Below are 22,322 nucleotides of genomic sequence, written 5' to 3' on the forward strand. Positions count from 1 at the left end.
ATTCAACATATGTTGGATAGTAGAGTATGTCAAAGGTTTCCAACCACTGTGCCGCGGCACACTAGTCTGCCGTGAGATACAGTCTGGTGTGCCATTGGAGATTATGTAATTTCACCTAATTGGGTTAAAAATATTTTTTGCAAACCAGTAATTATAATCCGCAATTGTACCATTGTTGAGTGTCTGTGCTGTGTAGAGCTCGGCAGCGTAACAATGTAATACTCTTCCATATCAGTAGGTGGCAGCAGGTAGCTAATTGCTTTGTAGATGTTTGTCGTGATCACAATATGCAGACAACAGCGGGAAGCAGTGTGCAGGTAAAAAGGTATCTAACGCTTAAACCAAAAATAAACAAAAGGCTACTGCCGCTAAGATAAGGCATTGAAGCTTAGGGATGGGTATGCAAAATGAAACTAAAACTGAACTGACTGAAAAGTAAACAAAAACAGAATGCTGGACGACAGCAAAGACTTACAGCGTGTGAAGCAGAGACAGCGTCCACAAAGTACATCCGTACATGACATGACAATCAACAATGTCCCTAGAAAGAATGATAGCGTCCGCACATCTTAAATAGTCTTGATAGCGAAAACAAAGCAGGTGCGGGAAATAGCGTTCAAGAAAGACATGAAACTGCTACAGGAAAATACCAACAAAACAGGAAAAGCCACCAAAAAAAGGAGCGCAAGACAAGAACTAAAAGACTACACACAGGAAAACACCAAAAACTTCAAAATAAGTTACGGCGTGATGTGACAGGTCGTGACAGTACACCTACTTTGAGACAAGAGTTATAGTGATGCATGGTTGGTTATGGTTTGAATTCATATCCAACTATTGCGAGAACGACTTTTTATTGTCAATATCGGCTGCTGAGTTTCATTTTTTTATGTTTTCTGCTGGTGGTCTGCCTCGGGATTTTTTCAATGAAAAAAATGTGCCTTGGCTCAGAAAAGGTGGAGTATGTTGTAAAAGACACTGGAGTGTGTTGTAAAATACATTTTTGAAAGTAAAGAAGGCAACTCACCACTTTTCTGACTCTGTTCTTACAGTCAATGTGCAACTTGTTCAGTTTGTTCTGGGCAGCCTCCAGGGATCTCTTTAAATCCAACGCTTTTTTCAACACCTGCTGCTCTGCACCACACTTGATGAACACCTGCCAACACACACACACCATCACCTATTATCCACTTCATTTCAAGATGGCAGATGACAAGTGTGAGTTTTTTCATCACACTAATGCCCCCAATAAGACAACGATGCTAATTCCTTTGGGGCTACAAATGTCAAGAAAAAAAACTGAGTCGTATTGTAGTTACATCATTAAATAAGGTTTGTGTTGCTATCTGTGCTTGTACTAACCTGAACCCAACGACGCACAGCTGGCAGATGTTTGCTTGTTAGGAGTCTTTGTAGATCCAACAGTGTTGAAAGTACCGCTTCATTATCCTCATTCTCTGCTACATGAAGACCTGAGTCCAATAAACATGCAGTAACAGATTATATTATTCCCACTACTACAAATACTGTACTAGAAGTATTTGGTACCTGTACATATATATATATATATATATATATATATATATATATATATATATATATATATATATATACACATACATATATATATATATATATATATATATATGCACATATATATATATATACACATACATACATATATATATATATATATATATATATATATATATATATATATATATATATATATATATATATATATATATATATATATATATATACACATACACATACATACACATATATATATGCACACATATATATATATATATATATATAAATAATCAATGCTAACTGGTTCCTGGCCTGACCGTGATGAATTAATTTCTGTGCAACAGGAAATATTCATTAGAAATTGTATATTTTACTAGGTATAGCATGAAAAACATTCTACGTACATGTTTTACATTATGAGAGACCACAAATCAAAAATAACTCACATATTCACCTTTACACTTGTCTAAACTAATTTAGTAATGCTGCCTGAAGCTGAACCAATCAGAGCCCACGATACCGAACAGCACACTCTCATCTAATGGCCAATATATGTATCCACAAGATCTACTGTAATATTGATATTTGTAATTCATCTAGCTATTTCTATGCTTAATTTAGGACAAAAATATGTAGTAGAATAAGCTTACATTAAAAAAAACAACTATTACAATAGTGTGAAGCCGCAAACTTTGGTACACAACTTGGCAAGGGACCACTGTATAGTCATTAAGAATGTACAGTATTACCTCACCTTTCGCCCCACTTAATGTATAAATCAATCTTCTTTGACAAAAGTCTGCTTCCATTATCGTACAGCCAAACATTAATAGTTAAAGTTCAGTGGAATGTATTGTCCAAAAAAAGAATCCTTGTGTTGGTTTATAAGTCTCTGTAGTTTTTATATTGGCTGCAAAAAATCCACCATGGGACCAAAGAAAGTCATAAATGCCAGCACTTTGAAAAGGAAAGTGAGAAAAACTATAGAATTCAAAAAAAGAACTTGTAGTAAAGTACGAACGTGGTGTTTGTGTGGCTCCCCTGTCCCTCATTCCTCTTCGTTCGTCATCTTCGCCAACAAGTGTTCAATAAAGTTACAAGTGATGTTGAATGTTCATTTATTTTAATATATTTCATTTATCATTTATGTATTTCACATTGTTTTCTGCTTTAACACTATCATTATTCTCTATAAAATGTGTTTTAATCTTCATATTTTTGGATTAATTGGATTTACTTTATTTTTTATGAAAACAATTCTTTCAGTTTTTGTACGATTTGATCTTGGTTGGACTTTTTGGAACAAATTAATAACACAAAGTTTCTATGTCAATGTATGACCATTTGTTTTGACATTACACATTTTACACTCACTTTTACAATCTAAACATGTTGAAGTCTTACTATTATGAAAGTTTGTGGTATGTTCATGTGGACGAGCAATTGCAACACAGTTGGCTAGGCTGCACACGTGCACGTGTTGGTGTGGTCATACTAAATATCAGCTTTACAGAAGTTTAAATAGGCAGAGTCAGCTAAAATACAGTCAAGGTTGAAATTGTTGGCACCGTAATGCCAAAGAAGTGCTGCGAATCATGAAATGACACACAAAAATAACAGAAATAATGGAAACTGACAGGAGTGATAATAGAGACAACAAATAAATGCATGGAAATCAGATATTTCTAAAAATTTTTGGTTAAAAAGAACTCATGAAACTGTCCTGGACAAAAATGCTGGTCCCGTAACCTACGGTAATACTTTTTCGCATTTTTAATTTAAATCACGGCTCATACTTTAGAATAGTCACGTTTTTCTTCCCTAGCCATTCTTGAGTGTATTGCTGGAGGACTTATGACCTGCGTGTGAGATCAAGCTTTCTGACACTGAGCAACACATTGGGTTCCAGAATGCCTTCTTAGTCTTAAGGTTTCATTGTACCCAGCCCAGATGAAACACACCCTGTGGTGGATGCATCCTCAGAATATAACCTCCATGTCAAAATTAGGTGAGATGTTCTTTTCTCTGTATGCTTCATTTTTGCATCTACATGAAATTGATGTGTTTCGTCAAAAAACTCCAGTCTTGTCTATCAAAAGCTTTGTAGCTTGTCAAATTGTAGTTTTTTTTAAATGTGACTTTTGTTATTCTCAGGTAAACTGAACAGTCAGTTGCGATCCACTGAATGCCCTGAATACAAAATAACTTGATGAATGAGAACATCCATAGACATTACATTCGTCAGTTTCCAGTTTTTAAATGACCATTGTGGGTTGGAGCCAACAATCGTATCCCTTACTGCGTGTGCGCCTCAAAGCTGTTAACACAGAAATACCATGCAGTATTATGCAAACAAAAAATACTTACCAGGACTAATGTTTAAGTCCAGACAATACGAGCGGGAGATTAGACCAGAGTTTTGAATAAAGGCGTCTCCGTGAAGAGGTTCTTCTTCTGCTTCACATCTACCGTCTTCCTCATGGGCTATCATAGGATAACTTTGTCCTTCTTCAATCTCCTCCATCTTGTCACTGCAGTTGACTTTTTCATTTTCACCTTCTTTCTTCTTCTTCTTTACCTTTTTGTCTTTGCTACTTCTCTCCTTGTTCTCTTGCATGCTGTCTTTGGTGTTGTTGGTCTGCTTCGTGCTGCAACAGGGCTGCTCGTCGTCTGACAAACATGCTGTGGTTTTTTGCGTGAGCAAGCAGCTGTCACTGTTGTTACTTGCATGGCTGTCTGCAAAGTCAAACTGAGGGAAAAGCAGCGTAAGGCAGGAGTCCAACTCCGTCAATGCTACTTCAATCTCTGGGGAGGACTCTGTAAAATAAATAATACTGGGGTCAAAATCACTGTTGCGGCACCGGCTTCTATCTGTTTTGAAACTCATAATTAGCTTACATTTTTTCAACTGTACATTTGATCATAAACACATTGAACTGCTCTGAATGGAAATTATTTTGTACAAAGCTCCTAAGGTGAAGATGACTCAGAGTAACAGGACTCAAAGAATCATCAAATACATGAAATATATGCACATGGCCTTCATAATGTGAATGTGAACTAAAATGTTTGTAGTTGTTTTAAAGAAATAAAGTATAGTTGGCATAAAAAGTAACACAAATATATAAAGAGTATATCGTTCCTGAATAATCTTTAACATTAAATTTCAGAGTAAAGTCTCGTAAATAATGAATACTATTTTTCCAGTGTTTAAAGTAGTTTAAATCAATATTTAAAATTGTATGCAATCGCATCAATGTGCAGCACTTTCTAAATATGTCTAGCTTGTGTGCTATTGTGTGCTTAGCAATTATGCAGCTGCTCGCTCCTAGTAGCCTATATAGCCTAACATGTTTACTAGGGCTGTGAATCTTTGGGCACCACACGATTCGATTATTGGGGGTAACAATGCGATTCAGAATCGATTCTCAATTCAAAAGGATTCTCGATTCAAAATCTATACTTTTTTAATAACATTGGATGCCAGTTCTATGATTAACTACATTCCTCCATAAAATAGAAAAACAGCTCTGACCAATTCATGTATTACTTAAAATAAAAATTTTTTTTAAACAAAACCAGTTTTCTCAAACATTTATAAAGTCAAAAAAAAAAAACGAAACAAGAGAAGTATCTAACACTTCTATTTTCTAAGATAAATCTGTACAGCAAATGTGGGCATCTACATTAACAATATGATTTGCCCGAGTGGCTGGACAGAACAGATCGATTTTTGATTTTTTTGAATCGATAAAGAATCGGTACAAATAGGAAATTTATTTTTTTGACACCCGTAATGTTTACCTTTCCTAAATTATTTGACCAAAATACAAGAAAAAAACAACCATGTGTGCTTATTGGAGTACATTTAGGTGCTAACTGGCTGTCCAGCTTTGAACAGGTAAACAAGTTGCATGACTGCTTGTATCAAAGCTTACATCACAAATTTTACATGCAAGCCCATATAATCCGATATCTTTTGTTTGCTGATGTATCGGATATCAGCAATTAAACAGGATTACACTGAACAGGTACCTAAATATCAACATCATAATGCAACTTTCAGAAACTTACTTTGCCAATGTTATGTGATGGTTTGTAAGCAACATTATCAATGTGGTTGTTTGACTGGTTAGGTTAGTATTGTGATGTTTAATCTTGCCTACATTACATATCTTATAAATGTTCGTCATGAAACAAGAGACCAAAATACAGCTCTTTAGCATCAAGCGGACTACACACTAGAAGGTTGCAAAGGAGGGAGATACAAAATGGTTCAATAATGAGAAGACTATGCTGCTTAGTTATCACTTTTCTTTTTGATGTGCATTGCCGTGGTTACATTGTACAAACCTTCCATCTCACGTCCTTACTGTATATAACATTTTGAATTGTTTATCAGACGGTAGAAGCTTTCAACCTTTTTGGAAAATAAGAGACCATTACTTTGTCACTGGCATACATAAAAAGTGTTGTTTGTATATACCTTGCAATTCTTCAATGGCTGCTTTGAGTCGTTGGTCGTGTATCTTCTCCATTTTCCTTTGTCTCTCTTGCTCTCTTTGCCGTTCTGCTACTGTCCTGGCCTCAGCATCCTGAAAGTCCACCTGAAACAAAGCACAAAAAAGTCTAAAAAGGGACTGTGTGTCTACTGTCTATCCAGTGTTGTCAACTCCTCAGCAAGAAAAGTAGCTATTGGCTGTACTAAAAGTCGCTAGACGATGTAATCGCCTAATTTGCTTAATTTATTGCAATGAACTCTGTAGGAGAGATACTAAAGTGAGTTTTAAAACATTATAATTATTAATAAAACTGCAGATGACCTTTCTTCTTTTAATTCTTAGTTGTTTTTTAATCAACTTTGTTCTGCATTGATAAATGTTAGAGTATCAAATTTGATTAAAAGAATGGAGGGTTGTGATACTAACGAACCAAATCTAATGACTGGCTCATTAACATGAAGGATGGAATTGGGACGTTGCAGTGATTTTATATTAGCTTGACATGACAGTGAAGAAATATTTACATCTCGCTGTTTAAACCAAGGCGGAAACAGTGGCAGCTTTGCACATCCATCCATCCATCCATTTTCGACCGCTTGTCCCTTTTTTTGGGGTAGCGGGGGCTGCTGGAGCCTATCTCAGCTGCATTTGGGCGGAAGGCGGGATACACCCTGGACAAGTCGCCACCTCATCACAGGGCCAACACAGATAGACAGACAACATTCACACTCACATTCACACACTAGGGCCAATTTAGTGTTGCCAATGAACCTATCCCCAGGTGCATGTCTTTGGAGGTGGGAGGAAGCCGGAGTAACCGGAGGGAACTCACGTAGTCACAGGGAGAACATGCAAACTCCACACAGAAAGATCCCGAGCCCGGGATTGAACTCAGGACTACTAAGGACTTTCGTATTGTGAGGCACATGCACTAACCCCTGCACCACCGCGCATTTCATTTGCAGTCTGGAGGCATGTGGGTCTCCTCTCTGCACTGACATGATGGCTTGCAGAGAGATGCTCAACTTTTGTCACACCCACACACACACACGCACACACACGCACACGCACACACACGCACACACACACACACACACACACACACACACACACACACTTACACACACACACACACACACACACACTTACACTTACACTTACACATACACACACACACACCTCAAAATTGTCTGTGTGTGTGTGTAAGGGACTGAGGCCGTGTATAGTAGGCAAATCAAATTAGGTTATTTATTTAAGTGTGACAGTGAAGAAACATTTGCATTTAAAATTCCAGTCGTAACTTCCGGCTGGGAAGTCGGAAATTCAGACTCCCCACTACACATTGAACGCACCATAAAAGTCCAAACGACAAATGATTTGCGCATGGGCAAACCGCTGCAATTCCCTCCCTGTTAGGTTCTTCGCTCTGCTCGCAACACCAGCTAACAGGCAGCACCCGTCACTGCTTGTTGATGACGCCTCAGTCTCCAAGACACAAAAAAGTATCCAATAACACCGGAAGAAGTCGTTAAATTTGTCGCTAGTAGGTGTAGACCAAAAAAAGTAACAAAAGGATTGGAAAGTCGACAGATTTAGTGGCAAAGTCGCCGAGTTAACAACACTGTGTCTCTTATGGTGGTAGTAGCATGATGTTGTGTCAGTGGTACTTATACATTGTGCACAGTAGATGGAATCTTAAAAAAATATCCTATAATTTACCTCAAATCAACAACTAGACAAATGAAAGTTGAACATAAGTGTGCAGATTAGGTTGAACATAAGGTTCATGGTTCTGAGGAAGGGGTGGGTGACTGACAGGTTCCAGTTTACAATCTCAACTGTTATTCCATCCATTCCATCACAGAGAAGCCGGTCAAGAGCTTGGGCAAGCTTTTTGACGCAAGCTAAAAAACACAGCTGCCATTCAGAAATAAAGAGATTGGTACTTGTCTCACCAAGTCGACAAATCTGTGCTACCTGTTGGATTTAAAGCCTGGATCTACAAGTATTCCATTATGCCCCGAGTTGTATGTCCACTCCTGATTTACGCAGTCCCAATGACCACCGTGGAGTCCCTTTAAGGTAGATCAGTGGCTTTATTCAGAAGTGGCTGGGCCTTCCACGCGGTCTTTCAAGCGCAGCTCTGTATGGGACGAGTACCACCCTGCAGCTACACTTCAGAGGCCTAACTGAAAAATTCAAGGTGGCACACAAAGCCCTACAGTACAGGGACTCCATGGAATGCAAAATATACTCAACTGACATAGAGGTTACGACAGGACGGAAATGGAGGGCAGATAAGGCAGTTGATGACCCAGAGCTACGGCTACGACAGAAACAGCAACTGGCAGCAGGGCTGTAACCAGGATCTGACAAATACTGGATAATCACATTACAGTAAAGGACCATTAAGGTAATACATCTCAACTTCTACCTTACCACCAACCATCCCCACCAACATCACTACTGCTCTTACATGATTTCTTAATGACAAAATCATCAATGGCTATGGCTCCTATGCGTTTAATTTCGGACTCTAGCTTGCAAACAAGCTGACAAATGCAATGGCAAACAACTAACTAAACAGTTAACTCATATTGCTATTTAAACACTTCACAAAAAACGAAGAATATACTATGATGATAAGCATGCTATTTAAAGTAGTAGCCAACATATTTTATACATATTTGCAGACGTACAGATTAAGTAGTCTTACCTGGAGGCTGGAACACTCCAAAGTGTCCTGAGTCACATTACCAAGATCACCTGGTCCAATCGGGTCTGGTTTGTAGTACAAGCAGTTTATAATTCCCTCCCAAGCTGAGTAAATATCCATGTACGGGGGAAAAGTGAAACACCTTTCTACCAGCTCTGCTCGGGAAGAGGGTCCTTGGAATATCTCAGCAGCTGCCCAAAGGCTCTGATAGACAGCCGCTACAGTTGGCACCACGCATGGATGCTCAAGGTAGGTGCTGAGAGTTTAGCTACAGCCTTCAGCACTAGCAGACACCACTGCTCAAAAGAAGGTAATTCAAGGCTGAAAAGAGGCCCCCTGCATTTATACAAATGACAGGTATACTTCACATAGCTTCTGACTGACAGCTGCAGTTTGATGTGAGAAAGCAGCTAAGGTCACCAGCTCAAATTGCAACGACATTACTACGGCCAGACATGATCGTTAACTTTGAGTAGAGATGATGTTCGTTAAGAAATTATCGATGTCGATGCCATTATTGAATCCTCTTATCGAACCAATTCCTTATCGAATCTCTTATCGAATCCAGATAGGTTGTTGTGTGTGCACTGAGTCCCAAAAGCTGTAGATGTTATGTGACTGGGCCAGCACGCTGTTTATATGGAGGAAAGGCGGACGTGACTGAGGACAGCATGCGGACATTAAAGGGTGAAGGTTTCAGGTGAGAGAGGACGCTAAAGACACGCCCCCAGTGAGCATATAGTGCTGCTCTGTGCGTTGTAAATAAAACAATTGCCGACAAACACATCACCAACATGGACGAGGTGCCGCTCACTTTCGACATCCCGGTGAAGCACACTGTGGAGAAGAAGGGGACCAGCACGGTAGCGAATCGATACGCACAATGTGGCAAGAGAAGTCTGCTTTTACTGTTGTGCTAGCTTGCTATGCTAATGGACAGAAACTGACACCTATGGTGATTTTCAAGGGGAAGACGCTGCAGAAAGAAAAGTTTCCACCTGGAGTCATCATTAAGGCATGACGAAGGAACTCCAACTGCTGGACATGGGTGTAAACAGGATGTTCAAAGTGAAGTTGTGAGCGTCATGGTGACAGACGAACACAAAAACTGGGAGGCAGCGTCGGGCGAGTTACGCCACAATTTGTGAATGGATCGTGGATGCTTGAGCTAACGTGTCTGCTTGCACTGTTGTTCGAGCTTTCGCAACAGCCGGCATCTTTTCCGAGGAGCCCCACGGCAACGAGACTGACTTTGAAAATGACGAGAGAGAATCTGGCGTGTTTGATGGAAAACTTGCCCAGTTGTTCATTTCGGACACAGAAGATGAGGACTTTGATGGATTTGTGGATGAGGATTAATAAAAAAATAATGTGAGTACATTGATAAATACTTCAATAAAGTACAACCGAACTAAGCTTTGCTCCTGCTGCCTTTTTAAAACAGCGTCCATGCATGCAAGCGTATGTTTTAAGCTAGCGTATGTTTTAGGCTAGCGTATGTTTAATCAAGCCTGCACCCAAAAATACGCTGCGCCTTATTTATGCGTTAAATACAGAAATAGCATCCGTAACTGACACGGCGCCTTTTAATACGATGCGCCCTATGGTCGCGAAAATACGGTATAGTGACTTCCATAACGGGAACCGGTTCTCAAAAAGGGATTGGAATCCATGGAATCGGTTCTTTTCTTATCGAAGCATCGGGAGAACCGGTTTTCGAACATCATCCCTACCTTTGAGGCTTCAAAACATTTGATCATGGTGGAACTGATAGTGCCCTAGCAAGAACACATGGAGTAAGCACATAAAAGGAAATGTGCCAAGTGCCAGAAACTGGTGGAGGAGTGCAGGGGCGTAAGCTTGAAAACATTTGAGCCAATAGAGGTCTTCTGTAGAGGCTTTGCAAGCCGGTCATTCTGCAGATCGACTGGACGTGACAAGAGTAGCCAGGAAGAAGGTGATACAATCCACAGGTAAAGCCACAAATAAAGCCACAATGTGGCTTTGGATAAAGAGGGTTGATCCGTGAGTTGCTACTGGAATGCTTGATCAACCCGTATGTTGTGAGACCCAAAATAGGCTACAACACTGAAATTACATCCCAGCGCATCCAGGAGATGTTTCTTTTAAAGGGGCTCTTTGCAACATTTACACAGATGCCTAGAGAACACCAACTTTCCAATGTATTTTACACAGTATATCCCGATCTCTTACGGCTTTTCGTATGTAATGACGTAATTACGTACTTACGTAACACATGGACGCGCATTAGCTTTAGGTGTTGTTAGCTTATAATAGCCATTTGGATAGCTAGTGTAAGCTGTAATTGAATGTATATTTTATCATAACAACAACAAAACTGCAAATTGTTTGTTGCTTCTCTTGGACTGCTTTTGGAAGCGTGAATGTACTCAATGCGCGTACGTGTTGACGAGACAAGGTGAGTGACCGCAGTTAACACCAATTATTTTATCTGGGCTGGTAAAAAATGTTTATTACATAAACTTAGTAATTGTGAAACAAATGTGTTCTGTTAAACCATTGATGGTAACATAAACTAGCCCAGTCCTCCTTAAATAATGGAGACCGAAGTACGATGCCAGGGTAACATATATTTTTTTGCCATAGTAGAATATGACAAAGTGTATGTAGCCCTTGGCTTTTTTGGGGGGGGCTTTACTGTGACTACGGTGGAACACAAGTAAAGACTAGTGTGTTGTTTTCTTCAGTGTTGATAAGGATACAATGTTATGCAAAGGTATACTTGTAACAATTTTATAGGCAAATGATACCATTAATAGTCGCAGTGGAGAGTGAGGGTGCGCAAAATATTTTCTTTTCCCTGAGGGGGGGCATAACAGAAAATAATTGAGAAGGACAGAGCTAGCCCGTGGTGTTGTAGCTATATTTTTTGCTTTGAAATGTTACTGTTAGGAAGTTGCAAACAGCACCTCTAAGTGTGCTCCAAAAGGACAATGATCCAAACACACATCAAAAGTACATTTGGAAAAGATGAAGCAGACTAACATTGAACTTCTGGAATGTTCTTCTCCCAGCCATGAGTTAACCCTATGGACGATGAAATAACCTCGACAAATCACACGCAATTATCTGGCTGGGTCGCCCGGGAGAAGGTGTTTGATTACGGTAAGACCCGAAACACCCTATGACCCCGGGAGAATCACTGATGATGTGTCCAGGTTGCACGGTGAGGTGTATTATAAAACTAATATAGTATGGCATCGCCATTGACTTCCAGGAAGAGGCTGGATGACAACCCCGAAAGAGTGGTGACAACTGGAGAGACAGTTGACAGCCCGGAAAGACGGCAACCGGGGCAGGGAGGGGTAGTATCCCAAGCTGCAGCTCTCGCAAGGGAGCACCCATACAACTAAGGCTGAAACGACGCGTCGACGTAGTCGACGTCATCGGTTACGTAAATACGTCGACGTCGTTTTTATGCTTCGACGCGTCGCATATTTACGTCACACTGCCGTCATGGCGGAGCGCAAAGCAGATGATGCGAGCGGTGCGAGCGAGGGAAAAAAAGCACGCCAAAAGTCGTCAAAAGTGTGGGAGTATTTCAATAAACAAATGTATATAATTCGGCATTATTTCGGCCAGTCGGCTTATAAAATCAGAGACGATCAGTTTACGTTCGCGCGCAGGTATAACGCGGCGCGCTCCTGTCTCATCTGCTGGTGCGCGAGCCCGGTAATTAGACCGCTGTGTCAAATCAAGGAGTACAAAAGACGCCAGCGCAGAGTGGAAAAAGGTTTAGTTCATTACAGATAACCCAGAGTTGTGCCAAAAGTATGTAAGATTTAATATTTCTCTTCGTGGGTGTGGCGCACCTGTTGCGCTGGTGAGATGGGAGGGGGGGTTGTGTGCATGTAGCGTGCTTAGTCTGGAGGCTAAATACACACAGTGTGTTATGTAACTGTTGTTTAGTGTTGATATTCTTTGCTTAGTTTGATAAATGTTGGAGCAGTTTGCTTCATCAGGAGGGTGAAGTCGCTCAATTTAAAGTGTTGGATTTAACTGTGTTGGTGAGGGCGTAGAAAAAGGGGCATTTTTCTACCAGTAGACAGCGTTTAAGATTGAGTGTTTCACTGCTAAATTAATAATATATTTATATTGAATATGGATTTTAAATATGTATCTAAATAGGTGGTTAATTGGTTAGGTATTTATGTATTTGCATATTGGGTTTTCTGTTGCATTTATCTATTGTGTTTCTGGTGTTAAATGTATTTTATATGTATCTTGGTGCATTTATGTTGAGACAATTTATTTAAAATCTGTTTTAACTTAAAGGGAAAAGATGTGTCCATTTTCTTGCACTTGTTTAATGGTTAAGAGTTTGATAGCTAATTAATAGTTGTAAATTATGGGATTGATAATTGATTGATTTTTTACAGCATGTTAATCTTGTGGTGTTTTGTCCTTAAAGGTTTTTCACCTACTAAAGAAGCTAAAGGCTACTAAAGGCTACTAAAGACAGCTAATGACAGCTAAAGAAACTAAAGTCTATTAACACTGCTAAAGACTGCTAAAAAGACTAAAGAAGAAAAAAGAAGCTGTTTCTTGGTTGGAAAAACTGTTGCAAACTAAAGGAAAATAAAAGGAAAAAGTAACTACGGTCTGGTCTTTTGAGTGAAATCCAGAAGCCACATTCAGCATTGGTACATCCCTTCAAGTGTGGGATAAGCACAGCGAAAAAAGCAAAACACTTGACAGTTGTTGTATGCACACTGTGTCGAGCGGAAATGGCCTATCATAGCAGCACAACGGCTATGAAGGAACATTTGAAAAGAAAACACCCGTTCTTGCCATCACCATCAACTAGTCAATCGTCCGCGTGAGTATACATTGTCATCATTACACAAAATCATGAATGTGTCATTTGTATCTGCGTTGTAAATTCATAAACTAAAACACTGTTTCGCTCTGAGAGGCGCGTTTGGCATGCCTGTTCAGTGTTTACAAAGACGCGCTCCTCTTTAACGCTAACGTTAATTAGTTGTGCAAATACCTTTTACAACATTAACAGTTACATATACTATGTACAAACCAACAATTAACTTTCACTTTAATCATACTATCATTGTTGTGTTATTAAGCAAAATAAGCAATACTTTTACTTTTGTTGAAATGTTTACACTGTTACAGAATATTTCGTTTTGCACTTTTTTGTATTGGATGTTTATCTTTATTTTTGCACATTTTAAAGCAAAATAAGCAATACTTTTACTTTAGAAATGCTTATACTATTGCAGAATATTAAGATTTGCACTGGATGTTTACTTTTATATTTGCACATTAAAAAGCAAATAAGCTACTTTTAATTTTGTTAAATGTTAAAAGTTTTAAATGTTTACATTGTTACAGAATATTTTGTCATGTTGTTGTCAATATTGACTGAGTGGCCATACTTTTTTTTTTGTATATAAAAGTCATGCCTTTTGAAAAAACTGGCCAACATTTATTTTTTCATCTTCATTTTAAATAAAAAAAAAAAATCGGTAAAAGGAAAAATAATCTATAGATTAATCGAAAAAATAATCTATAGATTAACCGATTAATCGAAAAAAATAATCTATAGATTAATCGATAGAAAAATAATCGTTAGCTGCAGCCTTACATACAACGCTACGAAAAACCCTAAAGACACATTAGACCAAGATAGGCTGCCTAAGGAAACCCGTGGTGCAACGCACAGTGCCAGAACCCTGTACGGCACCTGATGAGACGGAGGAGGATCCAGGCCCGGACACTCCCCACAGTGCCCATAACCTCCAAGCACCACCGGCGCAACCCCAAAGCAGACTGTCAGAGGGGGGACGCGTGGCGTAGAGCGCTACCTGGACACAAGTCGAGGGACTGATCACCCTCGGCTGGGTCGCCCGGGAGAGGGTGTTTGATTAAGACCCGTAACACCCTATGACCCCGGGAGAATCACTGATGATGTGTCCAGGTTGCACCGTGAGGTATATTATAAAACTAACAAAATACAAAAATTTCCACACAATCAAACTCTATGTCAGAAGCCTGATGATGGATACAAGAAGTTTTTTTGGAAGTGAAATTTGATCAGGTACATTTAACCGAATATTAGTGGGGTACAGTATATACCAAGGGTGTCCAACTGACAGCCCGCGGGTTGTATGCAGCCTGCCAGCGTCTTCAAAATGGCTCGCAGAATGTCTCTTTTAACGTTTTTTTATATAAACCTAAAATCTCCACTACACATGAGAAGTTGCAAATGGGCAGATGTGAGTGAAGATAGTCAATGATTACATATACTAGATAATAATTGTCTGAGCATAAAGGTATATGTGGCAATCCAAACAACCGTTCTCACCTTTGGTAAGAATGAAAAAAAACTAACAGATGAAGTCAAAAACAACACAAGTCAACATAAATGTGTCACACAAAGTAACATGCCCATTGAACCTTGTGAACATTATAAATGTCTAAGCACTATAAACATGTTATAATTACAGCCATCAAATACCACTACAAATCATGATGGGTAACATGCAAAATACTCTCTCCCCACACGAAGTTTTGCGCATTGTATCTGTGTTTGATGTTTCTATTTTTTTGCAAAACGTCAATTAGGTCATCAGGGAAGTAGCTTGCTTTAATCAATGCTTTGGCAAACTGAAATGTGTCAGTGATTTCCTTCAAAAATGTGACTTTATTGCAGGTTGTACTGTATTTTTACATGTTCCTCAGGCTCACTCACCTTTTTAAATTGTTTGAGAAAGTGGTAGCCCAGTTCCAACTTCTTATATGCTGAGCCATAAGAGGATTGCCAGGACTGGATGGTCTGCACAGCAAGAGACCTTAGTTTTCTGGCTACTGGTTGAGGAGCAGGAAGGGGGCGCTCAAAGTTGGTCTCCACTGTCAACTCCAACAACTCCTGCCAGAGAGAAAGCAAAAATGATGAAGGCCAAATTAAGATTTAGATATTCTCTTGCCTATCACCATCTGCATCGTCCTCATGCACTTTTACAAACACAAAAACAAATAGTGACCTGTGTGGGATTAAAACCATAAAGTACAGGTGTGCACCAGTCCACAGTATTGTGCATAAATAAAATCAGGGATAATTTAAAAACACAGAAAGCTCATGATATGGCACTTGTACATCATGTAGTGCGACATTATAAACATATACAGACGTATGAAAAGTTGCCAATGTATGATAGGACATTTAAAAAAACTGTTATTACTTTAATGATTTATTGTCTCTGAAACATACTGTGTATATATATATATATATATATATATATATATATATATATATATATATATATATATAGAGCTCAAGTTGAGATAGTGTTGTGTTGGTGTATAAAAGCAAACACACAAAGGCTCAATATTTCGATATACTTTCTATAATTTTTGACTGTCTGTAAGGCCATGAATGTTTCCTGACTGGATGACTGCGAGAAAGACAAGGAAATGGAAGGTGTGTGTGTGCAATGAAAGACTTGTCGGCTTCTAAAATGAGTGACCCCCGCAGTAGGCTAACCATCAACACGTCGCAAAAATAGAACAATTTCGGAAGAAAATTATTTAATTGAGCAAAGAAAGATGCCTTTGCCTGTTAGAGTAAACACTCATTAGCTGTGTTATGTTTTGTGCCTTCACACACACTATTTTTCTTAAGTGGAAGAGGGGACCAAATTACTCTTGTTTTAAAAGGTTGCCAACCCCTGTTCCATTCAATATCAATATATATCGTATCTGAATAACACACATCATATCGTATACCGTACCATATCGTACACTGCTTGACATAATAATTGCATTTGTGCAGTGTTGTCCAAGCCTTTTCTAGCGAGGGTCATATATTGAAAGAATAAAGCATGAGGGGCCTTTTGATACATGTTGTACATTAAAAGATACTAAAACAATACATGTAGTTAAATCAATACATGCTAAAGTATCTAAAAACATATTCGCTTTGTGTTATAAGTAAAAAAAAAAAAAGCAAATTAGTGTAAAATGTATTCCAACCCTGTTGCCATATTTATTATTACTATTCTTTACTAATATTGTTATTACTACACCAACTACAATTTTTTTGAAGGCTTACTATATTTTGCAACGTGTACACATTCTCATCATGACAGGACGCATGGAGATCATCAAAGACTATGTACAGTAAGACCCATGGGCCGTCAGCCATTTTGGTTATGAAGTCCCATTTTGGGGGGATTTGAGCCGGTTCCCTTTTTTGGTGTAATGTTCTAATCCGGGATATGTTTATTTTGTCTTTAGAATGTGCCAATACAAGACAAACTTTGGACACCCCTTAATTTGTGTTTTTGAAATGAACAAAATAAATATTTGCAGTACCTGGAAGTTGTCCACTAGAAGAGTTCTGAAGTGATGGGACCTGGTGAAGAGCTCACTGGCCAGCTGAAAGGCTGACAGGCGGATCTCAGCGTGGTCTTGGTTGAGTTGGGACATGATTGTATGGTACACGTGATCAATGCAGTCGTTTGACTCCCTAATAAATAAATAAATAAAAGCAATAGTTCATTGAAACAAGGAATTAATAGAAAGTATAGTTAAGAGAACAACCTCCAATGGATTCAAGTAATGAGAAAACAAGGAGTTAATAGAAAGTATAGTTAAGAAAACAACCCCCAATGGATTCAAGTAATGAGAAATAGCAAAGGAATTTTAAAAAAGCAGGAAATCACATTATTGTATCATCAGTCTCACTTGTTTTAGCTTCCCTTGTGATTATACTGTAGTGCTGTAACATCAAGCAGAACTGTGGAGCATTGGTTAGCGCTCGTGCCTCACAGCGAGAACGTCCCAAGTTTGATTCCCGGGCTCGGGGTCTTTCTGTGTGGAGTTGCCATGTTTTCCCTGTGACTGCCTGGGTTATTTCCAGGTACTTCGGCCTTCTCCCACCTCCAAAGAATTGCACTTGGAAATAGGCTGATTGGCCTACACTGAATTGGCGCTAATGTGTAAATGTGAATCCTTGACTGTTTATCTCTGTTGGCCGTGCGATGAGGTAGCCACTTGTCCAGGGTGTACTATGCCTTCCACCTGAATGCAGCTGGGGTAGGCTCCAGCCCCCTCGCGACCGCGAAAGGCACAAACGGTAGAAATAGTATATTTTGGTTAGAAGCCGCCATTCACCATGAAAAAACTACAAGCCCTAACTGAGCTCCAGGAGTCGGTATTTTGAGCACAATAGCTTGTATGAATATGAAGATCCATACATCAGAAAGTTAAAAAAGATAATATCAAATGCAGTTAGTTATTTTCAACTGAAGGTGTAATTTGCATTACACAGTACATTCTCACAACCAGCTGACTAATTAATTGATCGCCACATAAACTGAACCAAAAAACTACACCAAATGTCTCTAAATTATTGTTTAAACCTTGCTAGTGCCTTCTCCGTGGAAACTGATCCATGGCCACTTGATAACTTCTCCACGCAGGAGAGGGGGGCAGAGCAGAAAAGAGAAGTGGCAGGTCAATTGGTCTAAAAAAGGGGTCTATACAGTATAAAGGCTAGAGTATAAATGAGTCCCTGACATCTGCGGTCCCTCCCAAGGTTTGTCATTAGGTTGAGTTTTTTCTTGCCCGCATGTGGGTTCAGATCCGAGGATGTCGTTGTGGTTTGTGAAGCCCTTTGAAGCACTTGTGATTAAGGGCTGTATAATAAAAATGTTGATTGATTGCTTAACATTGAAGATGTAGCCGACAAATGATTTGCAATTCTAGCTGGAAAAGATTAATTATGTCTTCTTATTTTTTTTTCATTTTTCATTCAGACAAGATTTAGGTATAGTAGATGCCACTGTTTTGCCTTTGCAATCATGCTGTTAAATGAATTACATATTGAACTGAGGAATTAACTGCAATGTTATTGAAAGCATTGACAATTCAAGTGATGAAGATGTCGTTTACTATAGTGACTAAACTTTGGTACAAAGCTGAGTGGGGGGGTTGTTTACAAAGTAGGGTGAGTCAATGTTTGTTTGTTTGTGGTGTTTTTGCTTGATTGCAAACCATGTGGAGGAGGTTGTCTAAGAAGTACACAATGTTTACATACTCTGTTATGTTCAATGTTTTATTATTCATAGTTCATGTTATAAACCACAAATATGTTATTTGTATATAGCTCGGTGTCTTATTCATTAAAAACCTGAACAATTTAACTAGTTTAATGAGCTGGTCTGTCATAATAGGCATTATAACACCTTTAGCGAGCACTAATGCAAAAACCCCACTCTTAATCTTTCAACACAACAGATTGCATGACACTTTTACAGCTACAAGTAATCAAGTCATTCCAGTACTGTTACTATCACAGGTGGTAAATCATTTAAATGTTATTATTATTTTTATCAGAATCCGAATCAGCTTTATTGGCCAAGTATGTTTAACACACAATGTTATTATTAGTGCTGTCAAGGTATATATATTTTTTAAATTACATTTAATCACAGGCTATTCATTGCTTGCTTAATTTAAATGAACTTAAAAAGGCCTCAAACACAAATGCAAATGTATTGTCAGAATGTAATACAGGATTTTTTAAAAATGTTTTAGGCTACTTGAATGCACTAGATTTATTTGCTCAAAACGTAGTAACAGTTACATATAATGTGCAGTCGGGGTGTAATTAGAAGGTAACATTGCATGCAAACACACCGGTAAGAACCTTTTCACTCAACTTTGCACTGACATATGCTTTGACCTGATCACTGACCATATAAGAACCTGTATCGTCTTTCAAGTAACTATCCCTGGTTAAGGTAAAGGAGCATGCACAGTCAAAATAAATTGCATGATTAATCTGTGTATATCCATGATTAATGTAAAAATATGTTTTATAATTATTTACATTAGTTAACTTATTATTTGTGCAGCCCTAGTTACTATGGATCATGTTTTAGTAAGATTTGTTATTATTAAGTAAACATTACAACACTTTTTAACTGAGAGAAGATATTTAGGTGTCTTGATTACATGATCTTCTGGCTGTAACCTACTTGCATATTTTCTTGACTTCCTTCATCTTGTGCTTGTTGACATCCGTCTGACCAGAGGTGGTAATTTCCTCCACCAGCTCAGACAGTCTGTCCCTCTGAGACAACTCCATGGCTTCGTGGGACACCTGCACAATCACACACTCGTGCTCAATGAAGCATTTATAAAATATAAAATCACCTTGTAAATAAATTGTTCGTAAACAATGAAAACAGCTTGTAATCAAATAATTTATAAACATTAAAATCATCTTGGACATTGCGCGTGGCGTCCCACAGGTCCAAAACGGTTGAGTTTTTGTATCAATAACAATGTCTCCAAAGTATTTAAATTACATTTGCAGACAAAACTTATAGTTTTGTACTTGTGAGAATGTACGGGAGTCAATAAGGAGAATAATGGTCAATATGTTTCAATTTAAAAAGAAGTGGTTTGATGCTAACAAATGATGAATGAATGTAAAACAAATAAAATAAAAGTTATTTTGTAATTGCAAAATTAATAGTCCAGCACAATTACAGATAGATGGTGTTCACATTGATGGTAGTTCATAAAATAAGTCTTTCGGAGTATTAATACACGATAAGATGCGTTGAGTTTGCATGTTCTTCCTGTGACTGCGTGGGTTCCCTCCGGGTACTCCGGCTTCCTTCCGCCCGAATGCAGCTGAGATAGGCTCCAGCACCCCCCGCGACCCCGAAAGGGACAAGCGGTAGAAAATGGATGGATGGAAGATCTCACATCAATTGCACATGAAAAATGTACTACATAAACTATGACAAAGTCTTTCAATACCGAATCAAGTAAAAGTGCAATTGAATATCGACAGTTGACCTATTTATTTATTTCTATTGTTAACACATTTAATTTCTCTTAATGACTGTACTACTGTAGTACAGTAACTTCACTTATATTCATACTTGCCAACCCTCCCGGATTTTCCGGGAGACTCCCGAAATTCAGCTCCTCTCCCGAAAACCTCCCGGGACAAATTTTCTCCCAAAAATCTCCCGAAATTCAGGCGGAGCTGGAGGCCACGCCCCCTCCAGCTCCATGCGGACCTGAGTGACGTGTTGACAGCCTGTTCACACGTCCGCTTTCTCACAATATAAACAGCTAATGATCGAGGGCGAGTTCTTGGTTTCTTATGTGGGTTTATTGTTAGGCAGTTTCATTAACGTCCTCCCAGCGCGGTAACAACACACAACAACAGCATTTCGTCTACGTAAAGCAGTTCGTCTGCCGTAAACAGCAATGTTGTGACACTTTTAAACAGGACAATACTGCCATCTACTGTACATGCATATGTGACCCACCCATAATGTGTCACATTTTTGTGTTGATTTATTTAATTTATTTTGTGGTTTGAATTCGTTTTTGGAGCTGTCATTACACATTTATCAGTATTCACATTGGGCAGTAGGGGGCAGTAGGGCGTTTCTTCCCAATTGAATGCTATCACCTGCAGACCGGAAGTGTCTTGTCATTCTGATGAGCGCGACCAGTCTGTGAACAATTGAAACGTCCTGTGTGCTTTTTCCTCCTGTATAACAGGTTAGTTTTGGTGAATCAACTCACTGAATAATATCCATGTGATCTGTATAAGTTTAAGTACACATTCTGATGGTGGAGCCTAACTCTAAAGTGTTTGTGAGTTGTAGTTTGTATTTGTGAATGAATCCAGTGCACAGCTGCAGTAATCAATACAAAAAGGCGACGTGAGTACGCAATGTTTATATAGGAACTTCTGATCCTAATTCAGACTCCCAAATTAGAGCTCCCGTTTTCTTATTGATTTTATAATGTATATTTGTATAATGTGTGTGTTCTGAAATAGTGACAGAGAATAGAACAAGGATGGACAATTCAACCCTTAACTCAACAATTAGTAGATGAGTGTTATGTGTGTGTTTATGTGTAAATAAATGAACACTGAAATTCAAGTATTTATTGTATTTATTTATATATATATATAATAAATAATAATTTATTATATATATATATATCTATATATATATGTAATAATATATATATATATATATATATATATATATATATATATATATATATATATATAGCTAGAATTCACTGAAAGTCAAGTATTTTTTATATATATCTCTCTTAACCACGCCCCCCGCCCCACCCCCGACCACGCCCCCCACCCCCCACCCCCACCTCCCGAAATCGGAGGTCTCAAGGTTGGCATGTATGCTTATATTTGCATTTAAAATGTATCTTTATTATGATGTCAACAGGGAGCACTTGAAGTTTACCATTATTGGAATAGTATAAAGACCAGTACAGGTGAGCACTGATATGATAGTAATAAATCATATAGTGGTATTGCACCGCTGTGTTTTAAATAATATAAATGATAAATGGGTTGTACTTGTATAGCGCTTTTCTACCTTCAAGGTACTCAAAGCGCTTTGACACTACTTCCACATTTACCCATTCACACACACATTCACACACTGATGGAGGGAGCTGCCATGCAAGGCGCTAACCAGCACCCATCAGGAGCAAGG

General features: G+C 38.6%; 1 protein-coding gene across 4 annotated transcripts in view; it reads right to left on the bottom strand.

Moving 5' to 3' along the window:
• uvssa (UV-stimulated scaffold protein A) overlaps positions 1-22,322 on the bottom strand; it is a 46,300-nt gene that overhangs the window by 22,602 nt on the left and 1,376 nt on the right. For all 4 annotated transcript variants that reach the window (XM_061979604.1, XM_061979605.1, XM_061979603.1 and 1 more), the window contains exons 2-8: positions 19,797-19,921; positions 17,128-17,281; positions 15,506-15,682; positions 6,023-6,143; positions 3,904-4,353; positions 1,363-1,472; positions 1,028-1,156 (exon numbers count right to left, since the gene is read on the bottom strand). In XM_061979604.1, the coding sequence (XP_061835588.1) occupies positions 1,028-1,156; positions 1,363-1,472; positions 3,904-4,353; positions 6,023-6,143; positions 15,506-15,682; positions 17,128-17,281; positions 19,797-19,906 (1,251 nt within the window). In that variant the 5' untranslated portion in view covers positions 19,907-19,921. The remainder of the gene's footprint in view (positions 1-1,027; positions 1,157-1,362; positions 1,473-3,903; positions 4,354-6,022; positions 6,144-15,505; positions 15,683-17,127; positions 17,282-19,796; positions 19,922-22,322) is intronic.

This window comes from Nerophis lumbriciformis, linkage group LG19 (genome assembly GCF_033978685.3).
Source record: "Nerophis lumbriciformis linkage group LG19, RoL_Nlum_v2.1, whole genome shotgun sequence".
Taxonomy (NCBI): Eukaryota; Metazoa; Chordata; class Actinopteri; order Syngnathiformes; family Syngnathidae; genus Nerophis; species Nerophis lumbriciformis.